The sequence below is a fragment of the Chaetodon trifascialis genome, chromosome 24, assembly GCF_039877785.1.
Source record: "Chaetodon trifascialis isolate fChaTrf1 chromosome 24, fChaTrf1.hap1, whole genome shotgun sequence".
Lineage (NCBI taxonomy): Eukaryota > Metazoa > Chordata > Actinopteri > Chaetodontiformes > Chaetodontidae > Chaetodon > Chaetodon trifascialis.
In genome coordinates this window covers 1600159-1626675 of record NC_092079.1, presented here as the reverse complement: position 1 = coordinate 1626675, position 26517 = coordinate 1600159, and the positions used below count along the sequence as shown (strand labels likewise).

Genomic DNA, 26517 nt, shown 5'->3' with positions numbered 1-26517 from the left:
TATGTCAAAAACACCAGACGAACAAGCCCCACTTCGTTTTACTGGACAAGTTTCAAAGCTATGATATCATAGACAATTTGTTTCTGGAGAGGAATCAGAACCATCTATTTGTTTTGGATATTGTAATGTTTTGTGCCCTGCAGTTATGTGCACACAGGGAAAATGCAGATGCTGTGAATAAAAATATAATAAAGGAAATGTTGCAGAAGAGTTGAATCTGAAAACTGACCATCACAACCAGTTATTATCACAACAAATGCCCAAATAATCACAGACCTCGGCACAGCAGAGTTTAATTCTAGCAGCACTGAACCAATAATACTCAATAATACTTCAATCAACAAACATCCACTGTCACTTTCCAAGCATTCCAAGCATAAAACCTGCCCAGTCATTCAAGAAATTCAAGACATACACAGAACGAGTCTCTGCGGACATCATCTGTGTCATTGCTATCTCATCTCAGTTGAGGGTGCTGAATTAACTGTATTCATTGGACAGCTGGAATTTTCCAGTCAAAATCCCAGATATATGGTTATAATAAAACAAATAAAAACATTAAATCTTGTGTAATTTAAATCAGTTCGCATTTCTAAACTTTTATGTATAAAATTTTACACTCTCTGTTCTCCACAGCTGCTTTATAGCTGTTATATAAAATGCTTCTCCTTCAGTTCATTAAATCCCTGCAGCCATGTGAAGGTGGCAGGACACATGATATATCTGCCGCCTCTGGTTTGAATGCAGTGCTATTACACATGGTTGACCACAGTTTTAACCTTGATTAAAGCAGCATCACCATACTGCAGAAAAACCACACACACACTCTACACACGAGAGTGGTCTGCTATAACTCGGCAGCCTGCCTGTTATGTGAGAGACATCGGATTACCAAAACTCATTAATCCTGTGCGTCACAGCCTCTTTTCCAACTTTCCTAAAGTGTCATTCAATTTTTTATTCCTAAAATGTACTTGCACTGCAAATACTTCTGTATCACATGAATTGCACTATGATGTCCAACACAAGCTACAACTGAATCTAAAACTGAAATAGCAATCATTTAAACAGCTTCAGCAAACTTAAATAGTAATTGTGAATCTTTTGTCATTATACGAATTAACTTTGAAAGAAACCACCCCACACATGAACCAAAGTGGCAGCATTACCACACAGCACTTGTGTTTGCACTTTTTTCCTTTTTCCTCTGATGTTTTGGCTACAGCTCAAGCAGATGAGAAAGTTTCCTTTTTGTAATTTACAACTTGACTTAATTTATGCACTTACATTGTTAAAGGAGTTTGTATTGATTCTGAAATGGCTACTGGTCATCTCAAATAGTCTCTTTCTCTCACTCTCTTATGCTAGAGATGCTGATTGAGTGTGTGAAGAACATGGACATGAAGACAGTGAGTTTATATATATATATATATATATATATATCAAAGCTTTGGGCTACTTTGGAGAATTTCAATCAACTGCACCTGCGAACTGCTTACACTGTAACAACATTCTCAAAAAACTTCAAGAAAATGTCACATCCATTTTCAGCTGTTCTAATTTACAATGTAGAATGCAGCTCAAACAGACTAAAGAATCTGAGAAGACTAAGGAGTGGTCGTTCAACATTGTGCAAGTAAACGGAGCAAAAAGAGAGTGAATATTGGACTTTTGGACTTTCATATTCAGGTGGACACAAATAAGGCTCTAAATTAATGCTAATGTTGCTCTGTCTGCATCATGTGTAAAAATCAAAGCCACTGTTTGTTAACACATTTGCCATATCAACTTTATAAGGTCATGTATTGGCGGTATTGATGGTGTGTTTTCAGCTTGTTCCACTGTCCGTTAGTGGTCAAAAAATCAACTAATGCAGGATTACAATGAAGAGATTTTTCTGTTAATGTTTACAGTATGTAAAATGTTGTCACAAATTAAATCTTTTCCATTTAAACCCCATTTCACCAAAAGCTGCAGGAAATGCACCTGAAGGGAGCAGACCTCACTACGCTGGACTTATCAGGCTGCAGTTTATTGCACCATGCTGTCAGTACAGGAAGCAAAGAGGTGGTCCGCTACATCATAGACAATGGTAACGGCAGCAAACCATCATCCATTATGAATTACAATTTACCATATAACTATATATTGTGATGAGATTAGTTTTGATTCAATTGTAATCAGTTTCTAACACATCCAGGTCTCTGAACCATGAGAGATGTCAGAATATACAAGTTTTGGAACAGTTACTGAAGTTTGGTACAACTTTGGATGCTAATGTACATACTGTCCAGATTTAGAGAAAACACAACTCTAGAACAAGTTCCCATTATTTTTAGGTTGTTGCTTCCCCACTCTTGACAGTCACTATAAAGCATGACACAACTGTGATGGTTTGGTACTGATTGTTTGCACTGAATGTACTAGAGATGGTTATTATGGAACAGCTGTATATGAATTTAATTTGTTGGACACTGGGTTAGAATGTCACAGTTTGCATTCTACAGATCAGAACAGTAAGAAAATTACAGGATCAATGTTCCACTATGTGGCAGTATCAATGAATTGATGCAGATGTAATATTTATTTAGATACACACCACCATTTTTATCATGACATTTATAAAATATAATTGCAAACTTCAATTTTGGAAAGGCAGTTTAAAATCTGTTGTTTTACAGTAGCTAGGAATGAACTTTTCAACATTATTACAGTTACAATATATAAAGCACATTGTTTTATACTTTTGTAAATACTATTTGTCAGCACCTAACTGCTTATCAGTTGGCACTGTGATAAGGAGAATTAATAAATCCAGTTCATGAAAAAATACATTTTCCATTTGTGTTCACAGAAAGATATTGAACATCAACAAATATTGTATGCCATTGACAACCAACAATAATGGGTCTCATCACTCTACAGTGATTTCCTCTGTCTGTTTTCCAGCTCCAAGTGACCTGCTTGATGTCACAGAAAAACTACAGTAAGTACAACTGTGATTGTCTTGTATTGTGTATTGTCTAAACCATTCAACAGTTCAAATATTAAAGTTGAATCAATGAAATTAATGGATTTAAAATGCTAATCCTCAAGTTGTTTTGTTTTTAATTTTGGTTGTGTCCTTTGGTTCCATCCTGTGACAATAATTGCATTTTTATGGACATATAGATGACACAGTGTGGCTGAGAAAATGCTGAAATGCTGAGAAAACTTTGTCCTCTGGCACCAGCTTTCATGTTGTTCCACTGGGCCCTGGTCTGTTTATATGTGCTGGACATCTTAACTATTGCACCATATTTTAAAGAGAATAAACATAAGAAACCGAGCAAAAGCAGTGGGTTGCCTGATCATCAATGGTGCTTGATTCCCTGAAGACATCATATGGTGTTACTTCATGCTCACTCTTTCCGTCTCTCCCTCACTCCCTCTCTCTGTGCTCTGGACCACCAGTGGGGAGACGGTTCTTCATCGAGCTGCATCTCTGTGTCATAGGACCATCTGTCATTATCTGGTAGAAGCAGGAGCCTCATTGATGAAAACAGACCTACAGGTAGGTTCTGCACATATGCACATGCATATGCTATATATACTTTATATATATGAGTTCAAAATTTACAGTACACCATTTACTCAGCTATACTGATTACACATTAGAACTTCAACTGACTTTAAATGCATGATATCACAAACACTTTACTGACAGTTAATTACTCCCATTTGTAAGTACTCAGCCATTTTGAAAGTTTAATTTTCCAACTCACCAGGTGCATCTCTCTTTTGATGCTTAAATATATTTTTAAATGCTCACCCTGAATGGAAATTTGTCAGGCAGTAGAAGGAACACTTTGAGAAACTCAAAACTTGAGACACCCCTTGTGGACGGCTGGGACTTGCTCTGTTGTGGAAAGGCACCAGGGGTGTACGAGAGAAGCTGTCAAAGGCCATGTAAATTTTTATAACATCTGTTGAGGGCCATACTAAACACATATGTATAATGCACGAAGCTCTAATGCGATGGCTGGAACTGTTTTTCTTGCTGGAACGAGGCACATGATATTAGTTGGAAGTAATGATGATGCTACTTGTAGCTGGTGAAAAACCAGCTCAATCAACTGAATGGAACTCAGCAGAATGGTGTCTTTGCAAGAATTTTGAGCTTTTGAAAAAAATTCAATTCAATTCAATTTTATTTATATTGCACCAAATCACAGCAGAAGTTATCTCAGGACAATTTCCATATAGAGCTGGTTCAGACCAAGAGAGAGAGAGAGAGAGAGCGACATAATCCACAATCCAGGTTCAGACACTATCCATGGGAACTTGTAAGACGACAAAGCACAAAGACTCTGGGGAAGAAGCTAAGTTAGTAACACACCTTGGTAAGACATGATAGCGTGCAGATGGAGAGGGAGAGAAGAACAGAGGAGCTCAGTGTGTCTTTGGAGGTCCCTCGACAGTCTAATCCTATAGCAGCATAACTAGGGGCAGTTCTAATTGAAGACTCTTAATTATATGTAGTATATATAGCATAATTTATACGAATATGATGAATTTATCTATGTGATATACAGTATGTACGGTTGGGAACAGATAGTACATGTACAGTACTGTGGATGTAATAATAATGGAAGTATGACTAATAGTAGTAGCAGTTGCAGTGGATGTGAGCCAGGGCCATGGCAGGAGACGTAGCTCCATCCACAATCCAGGTTCATCCATCCATGGGAACCTAATTCTATAGCAGCATGACTAAGAGCTGGGCCAAGGCAAGCCTGAGCCAGCCCTAACTATAAGTTTTATCAGAAAGGAAAGTTTTAAGTCTCCTCTTAAATGTAGAGACAGTGTCTGCCTCCCAAAGACAAGAAGATGGTTCCACAGGAGAGGATCTTGAAAGGCTCTGGCTCCCATTCTGCTTTTGGAGACTTCAGGAATCATAAGTGAGCATTCTGGGAGTGCAGTGTTCTAGTGGGATAATAAGGTAATATGCACTCTTTAAGATGGCGCCTCACCATTTATGGCTTTGTAAGTAAGGAGAAAGATTTTAAATTCTATTCTGAATTTTACAGGGAGGCAGTACAGAGTAGCTAATGTCAGAGAAATACAATCTCTCTTCCTCATTTATGCCAGAACACATGCTGCAGCATTCTGGAGCATCTGGAGAATATTCAGTAACACATTTGGGCAGCCTGATAGATAGGAATTGCAATTATCCAACCTGGAAGTTACGAATGCATGTATTAGGGTTTCTGCATCTTTTTGTGACAGGATGTGCGTGATTTTTGCAATGCTACCTAGGTGAAAAAAAGGCAGCTCACACCAGTAGGTTTTCCTAAACAGTGATGCAAACTTCATTGCATCTCCCCTCAAAAAGGAAAAATCCTCAGGACATACAGCTTAAAGAACTGGAGCTGAGGGAGGATGTTGTGCCTAGCTTGGAGCTCATTGTTGTGTTGTACATAGTAGTCAGGCACATCAGCTGCACATTAAACAGCTTAGTAAATATGTTCTTTTGGTTTACTTTTCATGTCCTGAAACCCCTTAACAAATGCCTGAAAGAGTTTTGCACATTCCCTAACATATTCAGATATTACATCAGACTTTTGGTCTTACAGAGTAGGAAAATGCATGTTACACCTTTCCAGATGATCGAAGTAACCTCCGATCGGCTTACATATGACAAGTTGATTAGCTCTCCTCCATGCCTCGAGGGAATCCCGGCGTTTCTTAGGCGCTCTCCCCTCCATCTTGTCCCCCTAAGATGCCAGAGAAGACGTGGGAAACACGGAGGCCTCCGTGTCCGGCTCAAGGCTCACCTGAGGTCAATCCGTCTGTCTGATCACTTAAGAGACCTGCACTTTTTGGACGTTCGGAGGAGGACGAGAGACCGATGGATCCGACCGGTGTTCCCGGACGTCAGCGGTTGTGACAGCATCAGCTGTTCGTTGGACCCCGATCAGCTGTTGCTGCCTCCCTCCAGCTAGTGTGTTCCTACCGGGAGACGCGGTGTGAACCTTCGGAATCTCCGTTCACTGAAGCGTGCTCCATCTTCATCTGATACTAGTAATCTTCACTTGGCTTTGTGGAATGTGAGATCTGTCACAAACAAAACTTTCTTAATTAATGACTTCTTTACCTCACGGAAATTGGAGCTTATGTTTCTTACGGAAACCTGGCTCCGGGAAGGTGAACTTGCTCCTTTTTCGGAGCTCCTTCCCCCTGGATGTAGCTTCTTCAGCTCCCCCTGCATCACCGGCAAAGGTGGAGGACTAGCATCCATATTCAAATCCACCCTTCACTGCCGGCAGCCTCCAGCTGTTAATCGCTGCACCTTTGAGCTTCAACTCCTTGAGGTAAACTTCTCTGTGACTGTTCTCTGTGCGGTGGTCTATCGTCCACCGAAATTTAACAAAGACTTTATTCGGGATTTTGCTGACTTCATGTCGGGTGTCAGTCTAAATTATGATCACTTTTTAATTGTCGGCGATTTTAGCGTGCATGTCTGTTTTGAGACCAGGCCTCTGGTTAGAGACTTCCTCAATCTCATTGACTCTTTTAATCTCACGCAGTCTGTTTCGGAGCAGACACATGACAAGGGCCATATTTTGGATCTTGTATTGTCATATGGATTAGATGTACAGATAACCGAAATCTGTCACACTCCCCTGTCCGACCATCATCCTGTTTTGTTCTCCCTTGCGATACCTGTTGTCTCAACCACAAACTCCGCCCCCGTTCGCCGTCTTCGTACTTTTCACTCTTCTACTCCCTCGCAGTTCTCTGCTGCTTTTAAAGACTCTTTCTTATATTCTCTGGATGATCTTGGTGATCGTAGTGTTGGTGTCTGTATGTCTATGTTTGATTCACTCTGCAATGAGATTTTGGACTCTATCGCTCCCATGACTTTTAGGCGTGTTAAGCCACAGACTGAGCCTTGGCTGAATGAGTCCACCCGTGTGCTCAGACGCGCATGTAGACAGGCGGAAAGAAAGTGGAAGAAGAACAGGTTACAAATTGATTGGGATCTCCTTCGTGACTGTCTCTTAACCTATCAGCATGTGGTGAAAGCTGCAAAAGCTGAATATTTTTCCACACTTGTTTCTGCTAATGCGCACAAACCACAGGTTCTTTTTAATGCATTTGATGCTCTTGTCAATCCGTGTGATGCTGCCTGTGTTGAGCCTTCTTCATTGCTGTGTGAGGATTTCCTGCAGTTTTTTATTAATAAGATTGCTGTTCTTAGGTCCCCGCTATCTCTGTCTGTTCAGGATCCCTCAGTTCCTACAGCAGGCTCTGCGGTCTTTCAGCAGTTTGAGCCTGTTACTCTCTCCACAATCACTGAGATAGTGGAACACTTACGTCCTGCTAACTGCCCCTCTGACAGTATTCCATCCCGTTTGTTTAAGGAGGTTTTCACCTCAGTTAAGTTTTTTATTTTGCTTCTGTTAAATCAGTGTCTCAGCTCTGGGTGTGTTCCATCTTCTTTTAAACATGCTATGGTGCAGCCCCTCCTGAAAAAGAAAAATCTGGATCCCTTGGTCTTGTCTAATTTTAGGCCTATTTCTAAGCTTCCTTTTATTTCCAAGGTTTTAGAGAAAGTCGTTTTTAACCAACTCCAAGAATTTTTACAGAGGACCAATGTGTCTGAATTGTTTCAGTCTGGTTTTAAGTCTCTTCACAGCACCGAAACTGCTCTTTTAAAGGTTTTTAACGATCTTTTGTTAAATCTTGACTCTGGTAGCTGTGTCGTTTTAATTCTCCTCGACCTAACAGCGGCATTTGATACGGTGGATCACTCAATCCTCCTATCACGCCTTGAACACTGTGTAGGCATAAAAGGCACTGCCCTGAGTTGGTTCAGATCGTACCTCTCTGGGAGATCCTTCTCTGTACACATGGGGCAGTTTTCCTCCTCCGTGGCCCCTCTGACATGCGGTGTCCCCCAAGGGGTCAGTACTGGGCCCTCTACAGTTCTCCCTCTATATGCTATCCTGGGGTCCATTTTTAGGAAGCACGGTATACCCTTTCATTGTTTTGCGGATGACGTACAGGTGTATTTGCCAGTGAAACCACCTACTAAAGACTCTCTGCAGGCTGTGTTGAACTGCTTAAATGATGTGAAAACATGGATGGACCTAAACTTGTTGAAATTAAATGAAAACAAAACAGAGGTTGTCCTGTTTGGCTGTCCTGACCTGGTTCAGGTCCTTGCCAGCTCCCTCGACCCATTAGCACCGTACATACAACCCCATGCCAGGAATCTTGGTATTATTATTGATGGTGCTTTCAAACTGGACAAGCAGGTCAGTGCTGTGGTCAAGGCGAGCTTCTTTCAACTGAGGCTTTTGGCTAAGATTAAACCATATCTCAACAAGAGAGACCTTGAAATAGTAATCCATTCCTTTATTACTTCTCGCTTAGATTACTGTAATTCACTATACTTTGGCATTGACCAGTCTGAGCTTAACCGCCTGCAGCTCGTTCAGAACGCGGCAGCTCGCCTCCTTACTGGCACTAAGAAACGCAAGCACATAACTCCAGTGCTCTCTTCTCTACACTGGCTTCCAGTTAAGTACAGGATCGATTTTAAGATTCTTTTATTTGTTTTTAAATCTCTGAATGGGCTGGCCCCGGAGTACATGGCTGACCTTGTTAAACTACACCAACCCTCCAGAGCCCTTAGGTCTGCTAACCTAGTTGTTTTAGATGTTCCTCGTACTTTTTTAAAATCCAGAGGGGACCGAGCGTTTGCGGTTGCAGCTCCCACTTTGTGGAATGCACTACCCCTCAGTGTGCGCACTGCAAACAGTCTCTCCACTTTTAAAGCCCGACTGAAGACGCACTTGTTCACTTTAGCTTTTGGCGGAGTATGATTACTTTTATTGGGTCTATATTTACTTTGTTTATATTTATATGCTACATGTCTCTTTTGTTGTTGTTTGTTATTGTATTGCTAGTTATTGCTTTTATTGCTTCTGCTTCGTTACTGTAAAGCACTTTGGTAGGCCACTGGCCGTTTAAATGTGCTATACAAATAAAGTTGACAATGACATTGACATTGACTGTCTTGCACCTTTTCAATGCCATAAAGAGGTCAGTAGTGGTGCATGTGCACTGGTAGAATGGGATTGAATTTTACCATTCAATTTGCATTCCAACCTTCACTTATAGTCATGAGCTTCAGGCAATGAGATCATGAACACAAGCCATGGACATGAGTTTCACTTGTAGGGTGTCTTAGAAGTATGATGAGGGACCTTGACATCTAGAAGGAGCATTGAAATTTGTCAGTTGAGGTTGTAGCATCTGATTTGGATACCTCCTGTTAAGATCCTGTACATGAAGTACTGGACCAGTTCACCGTCGAAAGGGTCCAATTCTCAGTTTTACCCTAATAGATTAGAACTGAGAACTATCTAAACTGGCGGCGAGGAGACATGCCTGGCTTCTAACTACATACATGGGCGCCTACTTTGTGTCCTCTGATACTGCAGCTGACTGAATAGCCCCTCAGTCAAGAACAAGATATCATTCACGCCCATTACTGGCAGCGCTTCTCAAAATGGTCCTTGGATGAAATTTGGTGGTGAAGGATAAGCCCCAGGAGTCTTTTAATTTCTTTAGACTAGAGTAATCTTTAAGAACCTTTTTGATGTTAGTCAGACAACCAACTACATTTTACTGCCGTCAGAGAACTATAAAAATAAAGGATTGTCCAACAGTTATATTTTAATTTCTACTTTGATTATGTCTTTACAATTCGTATGTACTGCTCAAAAAAATTAAGAGAACTCAGAGCAACTCCGTCTGTGTTCCTTTGTATTAGAATGTTTTTGTGTCTTTCTCATGTTTTTTCCATCACTAGTCTCGGCCAATCATGTGTATGGATTTGTTCTTTTCTACTTTGTGGATTACTTTCCTCAACTTCAGGAGATCCAATGAACTTCGGTTCCATTGTTCACACTTGGGAACAGCTGATCACGCTGAGCAACACGAGTGTACTCCCAGATGATACACCTGGTGATGTACATACACCTGGCGCCGTACAAGCAGCAGCCTACAGCAGCTCTCTAGACTCTTAGGAGTTTTTCTTAAACAACTTTCCGTCCGTGAGAGACAATGGCTTCCATTGTTTACAGTAGGGATCAGCTGCTGGCCCTGCGTAACACAGCTGTGCGGCCGGAGGAGCGACCTGATGTCCCCGCAAGTTAAGGAGGAGGATGCGGGGGTGCCGCGCTGGGATCGCGACAGGAGGAGAGCTTATAGACCGACTCTCCCATCCGTCATCATGGGGAACGTAAGATCTCTCCCCAATAATATGGATGAGCTGGCGGCGTAGAGCTGACATTATCAGCAATACTGGCGGTGCAGTATTCTACTGTTCACAGAGACTTGGCTGGGAACGCAGCACACAAATGCGACTGTGGCGCTGGATGGATTTTCACTCATACGGGCAGACTGGACAGAGAGGAGTGGTAAGAGGAAAGAAGGAGGGCTGGCAGTGTTTGTGAACAATAGATAGTGTAACTCCAGGCACATCACTATCAAAGAGCAGCACTGTTGCCCGGACATTGAACTGTTGGCTGTTAGTCTGAGGCCATATTATCTGCTGCGGGAGTTCTCACACACCATAGTTGTAGCTGTGTATATTCCTCCCTCTGCTAACACCCAGACTCAGAAACCAAAGGCCCTCTTACTGCTCTCTGGGGTTTTTAATCATGCCTTTCCGTCCTCCACTCTGCCCAAATTCATCCAGTATGTCACATGTGCCACCAGAGACAATAAAACACTAGACTTAATCTATGCCCACACCGAGGCAGCATACGAATCATCACCCCTTCCCCCCTGGGAAGAGCTGATCACAACCTGGTTCATCTCCTGCCTGTCTACAAGCCCCTTGTTAACAGGCAACCAGCTGTGTCCCGCAGAGTGAAGAGGTGGTCTGACGAGGCTGAAGAGGCTCTGAAGGACTGCTTCGATACAACAGTATGGGATATATTCAGTGACTCTCATGAGGAGGACATCGACAGTTTGACAGACAGCATCACGGACTACATAGACTTCTGTGTGGAGAACACTGTACCCACCAGGACTATATTGTGCCACTCAAACAATAAACCCTGGATTAATCCTGACATTAAGGGTCTTTCAAAGGAGAAGAAGAGGGTCTTCAAGTCAGGAAACAAAGAGGAGCTGAAAACTGTTCCCGCGAGGGGAAATTCCAATTCACAGCACCAATAAAGTGGATAGAAGTGCATGCAAGTTAAACACAACAAGTATATACAAAAGGGTGGGATAAAAAGAGAACGTCATCCTAAAAAAAAATGTAAATAGTATTTACAGACTGTTATGTACTGGTACTATTGCACAGATTATTGCACAGGTTATTGCACAGATTATTGCACATATTATTGTACTGATTACATGGAGCAGTTTCTGTTGTACAGTCTGACAGCTGCAGGAAGGAATGACCTGCGATACCACTCCTTCACACACTTTGGATTTAGCATCCTATCACTGATGCTACCCCACCTCCTCCTCTTGTTCCAGAGGGCATCCCAGGACAGAGCTGGCCTTCCTGATGAGTTTGTCCAGCCTCTCTCTGTCAGCTGTTGTGATGCTGCCCCCCAGCAGACTACACCATAGAACAAAGCAGAGGCCGCAACAGAGTCATAGAAGGTCTTCAGGAGTGCCCCACGCACCCCAAAAGACCTCAGCCTCCTGAGCAGATAGAGTCTGTTCTGTCCTTTTTTTTTATAAAGTGCAGTGGTGTTATGAGTCCAGTCAAGTTTGTTGTTCAGATGAACACCCAGGTACTTATAAGATGTCACCATCTCAATGTCCCTTCCCTGGATGTTCACTGGTGATGGGGGAGAGTATGGGCACCAACGGAAGTCCACAACCAACTCCTTGGTTTTATCTGCATTAATCAGGAGGTGGTTCTGCTGACACCAGTCCACAAAATCCTGGATCAGTCCTCTGTATGACCTATCATCCCCATCTGTGATGAGGCCGACAATGGCAGAGTCATCAGAGAATTTCTGCAGGTGGCAGGTGGGTGACAAGTGGAAAAAGTCAGCTGTATAGAGGGTGAAGAGGAACGGCCCCCACACTGCAGAGGACAGTCCCTGACACATGGTCCTGTGTCCTCACATACTGTGGGCGGTTGGAGAAGTAGTCCACTATCCAGCATGTGAGGTGTTGGTCCACTCCTGAAAGCCCCAGCTTGTTTATCAGGATGGCTGGCCTGATGGTGTTGAAAGCACTGCTGAGGTCCAGGAAAAGGACCCAATCAGAGCTCCCAGGTGACTCCAGGTGAGACAGAGCTCGATGGAGGAGGAAGATGCGGGTGCAATGGAGAGGCAAAAGCAATATAACCCCCCAAAAGGGAATGGTTTTGCATTGCTCTTTGCAATTGCTCTTTCCTTGAGGTCTGTTATTGTCCTTGTCACTACTGGTAGCATGAGGTGGTACCTGCAGCCCAGTCAGGTTGCACAGGTAGTCCAGCTCCTCCAGGATGGCACATCCATATGTGCAGTTGCAGGAAGATTTGCTGTGTCTCTCAGCACTCTCAAGAGCATGGAGGAGATACCAGGAGACTGGCCATTACACAAGGAGAGCCGGCCAAGGCCGTAGAAGGGTATCAAAGAGGACTGGTATCGGCTCTTTTGTGCGAGGAGGAACAGGAGGAGCACTGCCAGAGTCCACTAGTAAACCACCTGTGCTCTGTCCTCTTGAGTTGACTTTGGATTTTTCTAAGCCCTCTTTTGTGATGTCAGGCTCCTCACACACTTCTGCTGGAGGTTGTAGAGATGTAGGAAGAAGAACCCCGTTCTCTCCTTTTTTGGCTAATTTAGACCCCTTTTTCTCTTAATCCCTCCTCTCTACTGCACGTGTCCTTTTTTGGCACCTGTCATGGTTTGGTACAGCCCACCAGTCACAGCATATGTGGCTTCCTCTTTTAGGTGCATATGTGACCTCCTCTTTTTTGGGCAGAAAGTGGAAAAGTACTTGCTTGATTCCACACACAAGATCATAAAATGTTTCTCATTAACTTTGTACTCTATCAGTCTTAGTCCTATGATTTCATTATATTATTTGGTTACAAGAACAGCATCTTGAATTCGAACATTGTTGTAACTTATAATATGACAAATGTTCATGTGTATTAAATTGCCATACTAGGACTGGGTAATACAAGTCCTTTTACTCAAAGTTCTTATGTGTGTTAGGGGAATAGGAGTCTCAACCTCTCCTGACACTCCTTCTGGAGGCTTTTCCACAACTTCCAACTGGAACAAAAACATGATGCAGACCTAGAACATGCTGGAGGAATTACATATTCCATCTTACAGTGGCCTTGAGAGTCAAAACACATTTCGCAATTCACAAGTTTTCACAGAATGCAATCTGCAGTCTCTGGCAACAATTCAATGTCATTTCTTGATTCTAATGCACACTTCTGCCAGCAGCTTCTATTGTTTTTCCAACCCAGTTTAAATGAAACCACATCCACTTCTATATCACAAGTTCCTCAACTGTCACATTTTCATGGAAACAGTCCTCACAGGGGTCAAATAGTGTAGTTAGTAATGGCTTGCACTTCCTATGGCAGGCACAGCTGCCACTGGCCTGCTGCTGTTGCTGGTAGTTGCCATTGCTGCAAAGGAGATGCTGATGACATGCACACAGTCACTGTTGTTGTTTATGGCATCTACGAATGACAGTTTTGCCAGAGTGTTATCAGTTGTCAGTGTTGTCTTAGACTTGCTGGAGGTAGCATTTCCATTATGTAATTTTTGCATTAATTCATATGTTTTTGAGAGTGTCCCAGAAAACATAGTAACTCACTGTAACTTCCCTCACAGTACGAGAAGAGAGGGAGAGACAATGCGGCACACTGCCAGGCAGCATGCATACAATATATTATATTACAATCTATCAGATTCATCTGTATTTCTCACTTTCTCCCTGATGGTCTGAATAATTCGCTGCTGCTGATGCTGTTCTGTGTTGTCTATATGTATCCTCTTTATGCGCCGTTATCAGTTATGAATTTGATTTTCACTGCATGAGAAAACATTCTGCTGCATGAGTGTCATAATCAGTTTGTGACATCTGGCAGGAGTTTTGTTGCCTAAACCTGATCCTGAAATATTAAGTCAACCCTAAGAACTAAATCTGGGACAGGAACCTTATCTCCAGGGTGAAGGGTGGCTGTGGCTCAGGAAGTAGAGCAGTCGTCTGCCAATCAGGAGGTCAGTGGTTCAATCCCTGGCCTCAGAAGTCCACATGCCGAAGTATCCTTTGGCAAGATACTGAACCCCAAAACTGCCCCCCAATGCTGCGCCATCGGTGTGTGAATTCACATATACATCACATTGGATAAAAGTGTCTGCCAAATAATTAATTGTAATTGTAAGGTCATGTGTTTGCCCTATTCATCCACCATTACTGTCTATTTTGAAAGAGCTGAGGTTCACCAGAAGTGCCACTGCTAGTTGGTGCTTCCACTCTTTGACCCACAAGAGGGCACTTTCCATGAGAATTCAGCCATCAAGGCACTTGTCATACAGAAGTAGCTATGGTTTCATCTGAACTGGGTTGGAAAAACAATGGAAGCTACCTGGAGTAGTATGCAAAAGAAACAGGAAATGACACTGAACTGTCCCCAAAAATTTTGATTCTGTCAAATCACAAACAAGCGCTAGCCTTCCTTTTCAACTATCTTAAATGTTTTGACTCTGAGGGCCACCATACCGTCTGGCCTGGGAACATCTTGAGAAAAGCAGAGGGATGTCTAGGCTTCCTTGCTTTGCTATCCAAATAAACTTGACAGACAACTTTGCACTGTGTATAGACTTCAGCATGGTTATTTCTCAAAGTACATAGTGGCTACTGAATTATTACTGGCTTCACAACTCAACAATGATTGCTACTTGGTGAAATGGAGGGCACAGCATAAAAACTAACACTCTAGACCTGCGTGTTAAGGCCGAGCCTTCAGATGTTTCTTTTATTGAACTCAAATAAGCAGAAAGATATGAAGTAAAAGACCAAAGGAATTTATTTAAACAAAAGGCAAAAACCCAGAGCTGCACACCTAAGATTAGGTTTTCTGGTGAAGTCATTGTTCCAACCATTGTGTCTATCTGTGTGTGTGTGTGTGTGTGTGTGTGTGTGTGTGTGTGTGTGTGTGTGTGTGTGTGTGTGTGTGTGTGTGTGTGTGTGTGTGTGTGTGTGTGCGCTCCCACGTGCATGTGCGTGTGGGTATGTGCGTGCGTTTTTTATGCTGTGTGTCTGTATGTGTCTCAAATATGCATCTTTCATTTTCAGCTTTCCATGGAGGTTTCAGCTGCGTAGAAAAATCTCCTAACTGGCTGGACTCAGCAATGACCTAGATACAGACAGAGAGAGGAAAAAGAATAGAGAGAGCATGTGAGAGAGACAAACAGTGAGAGAATGCAATGAATGGAAAGAGAGACGAGTAACTTGAGAAGAGAAGACTAAGATTTTGTCATTCTCTATACGCAGTACTTTGTTGTATCTCTGAATCTCTCTGCACTCACCACTTAGGGTCTCTCTCTCTCCCTCTCTTGATGGTTAATGTAAAGTGGAGGCTTTAGGAGCTGTTGTGTTACACTCCCTGTTGAAATAGAGCTCAGCCCCCTTTCTTTCACTTTCCCTTTTCATCTCTCTCTCTCTCTCTCTCTCTCTCTCTCTCTCTCTCTCTCTCTCTCTCTCTCTCTCACACACACACACACACACACAGTGTGTCCTCTGAAGGACACATGTTTTAGACATGGCAACTGTGGCAACTGGAACCTAATGAAACACCACAACCTTTCCAGCATAGAGGAGAGGCTTGTCATTTGCAGTGCAAATGTGTCAGACAGAATGAACACCATGGTGGTGATTTTGCTATTGTGAGATTCTTACAGTACCTTACAGTGTTAAGGGTGAGGGTGGCACAAGAGCAAAGACCACAGATTCAAAATCCAAATGGTTCATCTTGGGGAGCATGAAGGTGCTCAGCAAACGGTCAGTCTACATGAGGTACACTATCTGGTGTGTAACTTTGACTGCTTTGTGCAAACATGGACATGCTATTTGGTCAGTGGATCAAATTTAAATATTGCTATGAGGAATAGTACAAGCAGAAGCATCCACAGTGACCTGTTAGATCAATAGATGCAGACAACAGGCTCGATTGTGGTTTGTGTAAGCAAGCACACCTCCAATGACATCAAGGTAAACATCTGCTTTTACCTTGTTGGGCTGTACTATATCTTTATTCAGATATTGGCTGTGTCCCAATTCAGGGGCTGCATCCTTCGGAGGACCCTTCCTACGCGGCCCACGGAGGACGTGGAGGCTCCTCCGTGGGCCGCATCAACCATTGGTAAATGGGACAGTCTAGCCTTCGGAGCATTTCCTGATTGCGTCACGATGTCATAACTTCTTCCCTCCTAACCCGGGAAAAACACACATACGGAGACAAAAATTTGACAGACGACAAACGACACAACAGAAACTTAACAGACGATGGAAACATAACAGACAGACGACAATGGAGCCAGAGGTTTTGTGAGACCGCCTGCTCGTTTATCTCCGGCTGGGAGAGCGCCGTGGGGAGCTCTCCCATTATCCCATTAACCGGCTATTTTAACCCATATTAATGTTCATACATTACCCATTAATAAACGATACCGTTTAGTGACAAACGCTTGCCATATAAACTATGGACTGACATATATGTTATTTAATCATGAGTCTTGATACAGAGTTCTCCACCCTTCTCCACCGGGAAAGGCGACACGGATGGGGTGCTACAATAGAGACCTTGGTCTGTCTCTTCTGGCTGGTGAGTGGGACATCCTCCAGTTGTGATGGCAAGGGTGTTTGGCCCGCTCCACCGTTCACCGCATCGTCCATTGAGCTACTGAGGAGGTGGTGGCCATTCGCCACAGGGTCATCTACCTCCCCAAGACCACAGAAGACCTGGTGGCAGTAACTCAGGGGTTTGCAGAGCTGGCAAGACACAGAGCTTTTCGAAAAGCTGCTGGAGCAATCGACGGCTGCCATGTGAGGATCAAGCCTCCAAGCGGTCCTGATGGTTACTATTATCAGAACAGGAAACTGTTTGCTTCAATAATCTTGCAGCACCACCAGGGACTCCTACTCAGCCTCAACTGTATATATGTTCTCTGTAAATCTGCAAGTCTCTGTAAATAGTCATTTCTGCTGATCTTTTGTAAATAGTTGTACATTTTGAGAATGCCCACTTCTAAATAGAAATATTCATATTGTATCTTTGTAAATATCTGTAAATATCACAGAAAAAATAAACTAATTGTGTTGTCACTGAAAAGTAGTTCAAAAGTCTACTTATATTGTAAATAAGAAATGGAATAGATAATGTAACAAGGTTATAAGATTTTAATTTAGAACACAATATTTTTAAATAACAATTTAAATCTAACAACACAGAACGTAATCAAACAGAAAAAAAACATTAAAAAAAAACCATCAGCACCTGTCAATCATTTTTTGTCAATCCCATTTTCTGCAGGATTGTTCTAAACATGAGTGAAGCCTGACAAAAGGTAAACACACAAGATCACATTATCACAGATATGTACAGATTCACAAAAAGTGACATCAGGACATAAATTTCCCACCCCCACCCAAAAACAACATTCATTTGATGTGATCCAAAGATTATATTTGTTCCTTTATTTAACTTTCACATACAAATAAGTATGTATAGAGAACAAATGGGCTATTCATTTATGCCTCAACAGTTACCTCCATCCGAGTGTGGCTGTGTTTTTGGCCCCTGTAAACAGGTGGTCGTTTTGACCACGGAATTTAATAAACTCCTCCGTCTGCTCCTTGCTCACAAAATGACATGCAAACCATATTTTCTGTTATGTCAACAGACAAAATTATTGTTCGATATAAAAATGACAATAACAATAATAATGGTGCTGCTGGTGCTGTTGGTCACTATTGTTAAAAAAAACAATCGGTGCGCAAAGCATTTTGGGATATGTGAGGCCGCGAAGGATAGTAGCGATGCATCCTCCGAAAACAGGGAAAAGGAGGACGCATTTGTCGGCTGCATTTGGACGAATTGGGACAGCCTTCGCGCAGCACGATGACGCAATTGGCCTTCAAATGCATCCTCCGAAGGATGCAGCCCCTGAATTGGGACACAGCCATTGACATACAGCAGTGCTAATTAACCGTGTCTTCTGTCACAAGTCTTCATTGGGAGCTCACCAGGTGGCTGAACAAAGAAAGCCCCATATGTAAAAGTAAAAGCCTGAACAATGAAAGGCACACATGTCGAGTCTTAAGAACTAAAGGGCAAAGAAACGATCTTAAACAATGGTCATCGTGTCAGATTTAACAATCACACTGCCAGAAACTTGTGCCATGTCCTATTATTAGCTCAGCTGGAGTGGTTACTCTTTTGCCTGCCAGCCCTTTCCTCATTTTGCCCATCTTTGCACCCATATATCTTTGTCTTGCACGAATCACTAATGACCTGGGAATGCCTGGGTCCTTGCCTGAACCTCCTAATCAACACTATAATCTTGTCTGCATTTATTTCTGTTTTGTACTTTCTACTAGAATATAAACCTATGCTCAGATCTGTACCACAGCTCCCTCTTCAACTAACTATGTCTCCCCACTCTCCCGTTTCCCACCTAACTGTCCTCGCTAATCGTAATACACAACCAAGGATTAATCAGTGGTCTTTTTTTGTACTCCTAAGAATCAGTTAAGTGGAGTAGTTGGACTCTCTTTTGGGTCTTCAACAGAGTCTGTCCAACACCAAACTCGATTTGTCAGCAGTCCACAATGGTCTCAGAAAAATCGCCCATTCAACCTGAGGAAAAGCCTCCTCTACTAATCTAAAATTTCTCCACCTTCTGGTTGATCAGCTGTGCAGCCAGCACTCAATAGCTTTTGAGTTTATGTATGTTTATTCAAGGTGTTTTTATTCCCTGTATTTCTATATCCCCCATTTAATTTCCATTGTTCATCTAATAACTGCAACCCATACGACTACAAATGCAAGGGAAAATATTATCAGAGACTCCTTAACTCAGCAGTGCGTCTGTTAATTTAATATCCTGCACCACCTGTTGCAATGACTTTCACATATAGTAATTTTATTTCCACAGTTATTTATTTTTGGACTGACTCAGAGTTTCAGTTACCTTTTGTGAAGATGGCGCCGGTGTGTGTGGCTGCTCGTCTCTCGCTCTCTCTTTGGTGTGTGTTTTTGGTGTTTCTACTCCTTGGCACTCTACAGACCAAGTCTCTGCTGGTGTACGATCGCCAGTCTCTCCTGGATCTTCGGCATAATGTCGTAGATCTAAGTGTGTTGACTATGGTGGGCAAAAAACCTTGCCCCCACTCCTGTCGGGGATCCCGACTCATCTGCTCTGGGCCTTGGCATTACCTGCCCGGCGGAAGCTACTCTGTCGCCGCGGTAAACGCAGCGGCCGTCTGGTGAAGCTAAAGGTCTGCCTGGCACTGCCTTCTTCCATCTCCCGGACAGGACATGGATATATTCCTCCCTTTCGTTGTGTCCCAGCGCTTCCTGGACCCTGTCGACGCCTGCCTGGTACCTGTTGCCGGTCTGGATGAGGGACCCCTGCTCTCCTCGGCTCCGCCAGCGTGGGATGAACCTCTGGAACTTGAGGACGCTGCTCCGGGCTCCCCGGTCCGCCGAACCACAGGCCCCGTCTTCTGCCAGGATTGGCCTGGTGAACGCCAGATCACTGGCAAACAAGACGTTCATCCTGAGGGATTTCTTCAGCTCCTGTGGCTTGGACTTCCACTGTGTGACGGAGACCTGGATCGGTGCTGGTGAGTGCAGCGCTCTTGTTGAGCTTTTACCGGCTGGCTGCTCTTACTTTAACTCCCCGCGGACATTGGGCCGTGGAGGAGGAACAGCGACTGTTTATAAAAACAGCTTTAAATGTAAGCAGCGCCCTGTTTCATCTTCATTCTCCAGCTTTGAAGTGACTTTATTTGAGGTGGGTCACTTCGACCCAGTGCTGTGCGCCGTCATCTACCGACCCCCCAAATACAACAACGACAAGGACTTCCTGAATGAGTTTTCTGACTTTCTGGCTGGAATCATGCCCAACTATGACCCTGTACTGTTTGTTGGGGATTTCAACATACATGTGTGCTGTCCGGATAAGCCGCTGGTGAAGGACTTTTTCAGCCTTATTGACTCTTTTAATCTGGTACAGTGTGTGTCAAGTCCCACACACGAACACGGACATACATTAGACCTGGTTCTGTCTCACGGGGTGTGTGTGTTTAACCTGGAGGTCTGTGACAGTGTGTTCTCTGACCATATGCCTGTGTTATTTGATGCTGGTTTCTCCTGTGCTGCAGTCAAATCTGGCGCTCCTGCTCGGCGCTGTTGGGTTTTTAACCCTCTCACTGCCAGTCAGTTCTCTGCTGCTTTTGACTAGCCCTGTGTTCCCTCTGACTCGACTCCCCCTGATACAGAGGAGCTCAGTTCTTGGTTTCACTCCTCCTGTAAAGCCATTGTGGACTCTGTGGCTCCATTAAAAACTAGGCAGCTTAAAGCTAAACGTTAAATGACAGGACTCGTGCAGCTAGACGGGAGTGCCGTAAAGCTGAACGCAGGTGGAAGAAGGACAAGCTGCAGGTCTCACTTCAAATCTTAAAGGACTGTTGGCGCCAGTACCAGAATACTGTCAAAGAGACCAAAAGAGAACACCTGTCAGACATTATTGTGTGCAATCGCCATAACCCACATGTGTTATTCACAACCATCGACTCTGTTTTAAATGCCCCACAGTCTGTTGGTATTGAAGCATCCCCTGAAATGTGCAATAACTTCCTGCACTTTTTCATTGATAAAGTTGTTAGCACAAGGGCTCTCATCTGCATCTGACCCCTCTGTGTCTGTTCCCTGCCCGGCTGTGTTTGATAAGTTTGGACCTGTGACATATTTAGAGGATCTGGTCAGCCATATTAAGCCATCAGGCTCCCCTCACGATGCTTTTCCCCAGTATAGGGCAGTTGGTCCTTACCATTATTAACAGCAGCTTGTCTTCTGGTGTTGTCCCCAGAAGTTTTAAACACGCAGTAGTGCAGCCCCTGCTGAAGAAACCTGGCCTTGACCCTGCGATAGTGGCTAATTTCAGGCCCATCTCCAAGCTGCCTTTTATTTCAAAAATCTTAGAGAAAGTTGTCTATGCTCAGCTGAAGTGCTTTCTGGATGAACATGGTATTCTTGAGGTCTTCCAGTCTGGTTTTAAAACTCTACATAGCACAGAATCAGCGCTACTCAGGGTCTTCAATGACATCCTCCTGGCTAATGATTCAGGTGACTATGTGATTCTTGTCTTGCTGGACCTAACTGCTGCCTTCGACACAGTGGACCACAATATTTTAGTATCTTGGCTGCAGCATCTAGTGGGCATCTGTGGTAGTGCACTGGAATGATTTAAGTCATATCTGGCAGACAGAACTATGTGTGTGAACATTGCTGGTTCTGAATCTTCCTCTGCTCCTCTACTATATGGGGTTCCACAGGGCTCAATTTTAGGCCCCCTGCTCTTTTCATTGTATTTATTTCCTCTGGGTTCCATTCTGAGAAAACATGGCATCTCTTTCCACTGTTATGCTGATGACAGTCATGTCTTGATGACATCAAAGCCTGGATGGCCCTGAACTTTTAAAATTTTAATGAAAAGAAAACGGAGGTGTTGATGTTTGGACCCAGTGGCCCCTGTGAAACCCCCCCTGTTGATTTGGGCCCCTTGGCTCTATATGTGAAGCCAACAGTCTCAAACCTGGGTTTTAAGATGGACGGTGATTTTAAATTGGACCGTCAGATAAGTGCAGTGGTCAAATCGAGCTTCTTCCATCTCAGGCAATTGGCAAAGGTGAAGCCTATTCTCCAAAGTCAGCACTTTGAAACAGTGATCCATGCCTTTGTTACTTCTCAGCTGGATTACTGTAATGCACTTTATTTTGGAGTCAGCCAGTCTTCCCTCTCACGTGTCCAGTTGGTCCAGAACGCTGCTGCTCGTCTCCTGACTGGAACACATAAAGAGGGAACACATAACGCCCATCCTGGCCTCCCTCCACTGGCTGCCTGTGCATTTTAGAGTTCACTTGAAGATTCTTTTATTTGTTTTTAAATCTTTAAATGGTCTCGCCCCGCCTTACCTCTCTGAGCTGCTTCATCTTTACGCTCCTGCTCGGTGCCTCAGGTCAGTTGATCAGCTGCTCCTGGAGGTACCGAGGTCGACGTTGAAGCTCAGAGGGGATCGTGCCTTTTCTGTCGCTGCCCCAAGATTATGGAACGACCTACCTTTGTGCATTAGACAGGCCCCCTCATTGTCCATTTTTAAAACTCGTCTTAAAACACATTTTTATTCCTTGGCTTTTGACCAAGCTTGAGACCTTGCTCCTGTTTTATTGTGTCTATTGTTTTTATTGTTTGTCTTATATTTTAGGTTTATTCATTTTATTTATTTATTTATGTTCCTATGTGCAGTACTTTGTCACAGCTGTGGTTGTTTTTTTTTTAAAGTGCTTCATAAATAAAGTTGAGTTGAGAGTTGAGTTGAGTTAAGGAGCAGGCTTGGCTGTGTTGGCCAGATCAAACAGTCTACTGTAATGTTAGATCTGGAAATAGTAATGGTAAGCATATTCCCGTGGTTAGGACCGAGGATAATATTATGATAGCATAGCCAGCTACTCGCCGGGCTGAAAAGGGCTTCCACTATTTTTTAACAACATTTGTTGTTTTTGACATGTTCCTCCGCCCTCAAGGAAACGTTAGAAAGGCAGGGGTACTGTTGCCACAGCTCAAGCAAGTTTTCCTCTCTGCTTGTCCCACCTGACATAAGCAACCTCAGCATCCCTCTTCCTCCTCCCCCTTGCCGTGGTTACCTAACTGATTGGTAACCACCACCTGATTGGTAAAGGAACATGTTGTGGGAGATGTCAGGTTACACGAGTCAAGACAAAAAATTCTGACATGCTAGACTTAGCGTTGAGGTGTCGTTCGGTGTCATGGGCCATCCTGCACACAGGTCGTTTAGCATGTCACATTACATGAGTACTGACATCCAGTTGTCATTCACGATCAGCTACGATGCTGGCAATTCATCTGCCATGACAACAACATCTCAATATTGGGCTAAAATTGTATAGTCTGACCCAAGCCTTAGTCTTCTGCCACTGCAGTAAAGCTGGTAAGCTGTACCTTTCCCTCTCTCTCTTTACAGCCATTGTCTCTCACACAAACACACACACACACACACACACACACACACACCTTGATGGCGTTGATAGTGGTGGCATACTCAGCTTTGCTCCCCACCATCTTGCCATAACCACGTAACAATTGGCACAGTCACATCCATCATCTTGCATTCTTTCTCTTTCTCCTCCCTCCTCCCCCCACAAACTCACTCTCACACACACACACACACACACACACACACACACACACACACACACACACACACACACACACACACACACACAATCGCGTGTGACATACATTATAGCTGCTTATGTTGTAGTTGTAGTTTGACAATAAATGTTTACTGATTGAAGGATTATTGATTGTTGACCAGTATTGCTGAAGTTAAATAAATGCTACATTTAAAGAGCAGTTTTCTGTGATTACTCGTGCATGTGTTGTGGCAACAGCTGGTTGTGGGGGTCAACCAGACGTAGACGAGTCACATAGACGAGTCAAGACAAAAAATTCTGTCACACATTGCTTCCATTTTAAGGAGAAATCATCAATCATTTGATCAGTGGCTCCTCCAGTCTGCATGTCGAAGTTTTCTTCCAAAAGATACTGAAAACCATAAATTGCTCCCGCTTACAGGTCAGGGGGATTTCATGACCTGTAGCTGTTGAGATATCTTAATGTGGACTATAAATACTGGGGCTGCTAATGGATTAAACGGAAAGAAAACAGTCAAAATGACTTAGTTAATATGACATAATCTCTGTTTCTGTAATTCTCTGTGTCTCTTCATCAGGGTGATACTCCTAAGAACAGGGCTGAGAAGGCTCATGATGCTGAACTAGCAGCCTATCTGGAGAACAGACAGCATTACCAGATGATACAGAGAGAGGACCAGGAAACAGCAGTCTGAAGCTACTGAACTCTTCATGAACATGACATGGATGAAGAAACTGCTGTCCTTTTCCTCCTCTTCGTGAGACTGACAGGAGCTCATTTAGGCCTGTGTGATGGGGGATTGATGAACAGACTCCAGCTAACCTTCCTGTCCTTCCTTGAAAGCACGGAGTGCAGCCTGAGAGTAAAGCTGTGCCAATTCTGATCTCAATTTAATATTGGTTATGGTAGTGATTATAATGATGGAAATGTGACAGTTACATTGAGGGTTGAGGCATATAGTAATGACGATAGATATATAGTATGGTAAGATTATTAGATGTTCATTACTTTTCATTTTGAGCAGCTCAGTTAAAACACTTTTTTCTGAAGTCAACAAAATAGAGACAGTTTTGGGATGATCAGAATCTTGTTTCATGTTTTCATGCTTTCATATCTAACAATGTCAAAGGACTCCATTTTCATTACCAAAAACTCAGTAAATATAGTTTATTTCCTACAACCATGGTTCAAAAATCAAACCAGACTATTAAACTTACTATTTACAATTGTAAAGCCCAGTTACAGCAGTTTCCTTTTAAGGCTGCAAAATGTGCTTTACTCAAGGTTCTTCTTTGTGGAAAAATACCAGCCAAGTGGTCAAAGAAAAGAACGGAAAAGTCAGAAAGCCAAAACCATTGGGATGCATCCTCTTGGGACCATGAATATCCATGATTGATTTCATGGAAGTCAGACCATTTGCTTTTGAAATATCTTGTCATGAACCATGATTTACACTTTAATACCATCCAGGACCCCTGAATTGTGACACACTTTGTTTGTTAGTTGGAATGAGGTGATTGTGATATTTTGGTTGTTATCAATATATTATATTTTGACAAAATGTTAATGTGATTAACTCAATTTTTTTTGGGGGGGGGGGGGGGGGGGGTTGTGGATGGGAGGGTTTCTATTACAGTATAGTCAGACTGAAGTAGTGTAAAAAAAAAGTTCATATTTTATTAAGAATGTTAAAGTAAGGTAAAATCAAGTCTCAAAACATGCATGATTATTATATTTTGGTGTGCCAAATTTCAAAGCCAAATGTTCATTTAAAGATAAACCCAAATCCCAATCCCAGTTTCTCTCAACTCACTCTTAATATTTTGAAACTGTAATGTGTACTGAGTTGAGTTTAAAATTAACATTGAGCAACAAAGAACATTTTGATTTTAGGGGCACTTTTGGACATCACAGCAAAATCAAACATTAAACCCAAACCTACCTCATACAATATAGTGTAGCACCACCAGCAGAAAAAAACTAAAAAACTAACAACAGATAATGACTAAATGTAAGTAAATGGAGGTTAGTAGATGACTGAGTACAGTTACATTATTAGAATTGATCTGACTTTGATTCAGCACAGCAGCGGCTGAAATAATTGTCAAACCAAAAACACAAGTTTCAACCAAGCGTCACTGACTTTTTTATTTTGTTTTGCCTGTGAATTTTAGCATTTGAAATGTGTTGGTGTCTTCTGATTAGTTTTGCATTGCCAGTTAACTTGCATGTACAGCATCACAGTGACAAAGCAGGTTAGATATTTTTTTAATTTACATCTGTGGCCCATTTAGTCCTTATCTTTTCATGTAAATGACATTGTTTTTTGGTGAAACATTGGTGTGAAACAGTAAAAATTGCTTTTATTTTCTTTTTTCTTTCTTATTAATTCTGCCTGTTTTTTTTTGTTTTTTGTTTTTGCTTCCTTTGATATTTGTATAATTTGTTATATGTAATAAAAAAGATGGTATATTTGAGAACACGTTTTTTGTCATGTTTTCATAGATATGGGATTACACACTTGCCAAATGAATTTAGCATGTTATTATTTCTCTTTCTTCCTGCAAACACATTTCCATGTTACTACAAAGCTCATTCGCAACACAAAGCTCCTTCTAAGACTCAAAGACTTGAGTTTATTGTGCAATCATATAGTCACCATATTCTGTACAAGCTGTAACAACCAGAATGGATAAAACCAATCTTAGTACAGTATCTGTACATATATGTTGCAAAATGTATTAAGTCATCCTAGGTAAAACTAATCCAGCATCTCAACTCATCTCATGAGATTTCTAACGTTTATTCTAACCTTCCTGCCGTCCATGAGTCAAATTTGACCTTGATTCAAATAGTTCTTTCTGAAATATGCATTTCTTTCATCTAATTGCCATAAAATAACATCAATGCTTCCATACACTTTTGCAACACTCAAAGCCTTCCAGCCAGAAAGATCTGGACCCGTATTCACAAAGCATCCTAAGACTAAAAGTAGCTCTAAAGGCCCATTTATACCC

At 42.6% G+C, this 26517-nt stretch overlaps 1 protein-coding gene across 2 annotated transcripts in view; it reads left to right on the top strand.

Moving 5' to 3' along the window:
• The window catches only part of LOC139352062 (diacylglycerol kinase zeta-like), a 189568-nt gene extending 163590 nt beyond the window's left edge, over window positions 1–25978 (top strand). For both annotated transcript variants that reach the window (XM_070994110.1, XM_070994109.1), the window contains 5 exons: window positions 1369–1409; window positions 1972–2092; window positions 2950–2986; window positions 3454–3553; window positions 24078–25978. In XM_070994110.1, the coding sequence (XP_070850211.1) occupies window positions 1369–1409; window positions 1972–2092; window positions 2950–2986; window positions 3454–3553; window positions 24078–24194 (416 nt within the window). In that variant the 3' untranslated portion in view covers window positions 24195–25978. The remainder of the gene's footprint in view (window positions 1–1368; window positions 1410–1971; window positions 2093–2949; window positions 2987–3453; window positions 3554–24077) is intronic.
• The last annotated feature ends 539 nt before the right edge of the window (window positions 25979–26517 follow it).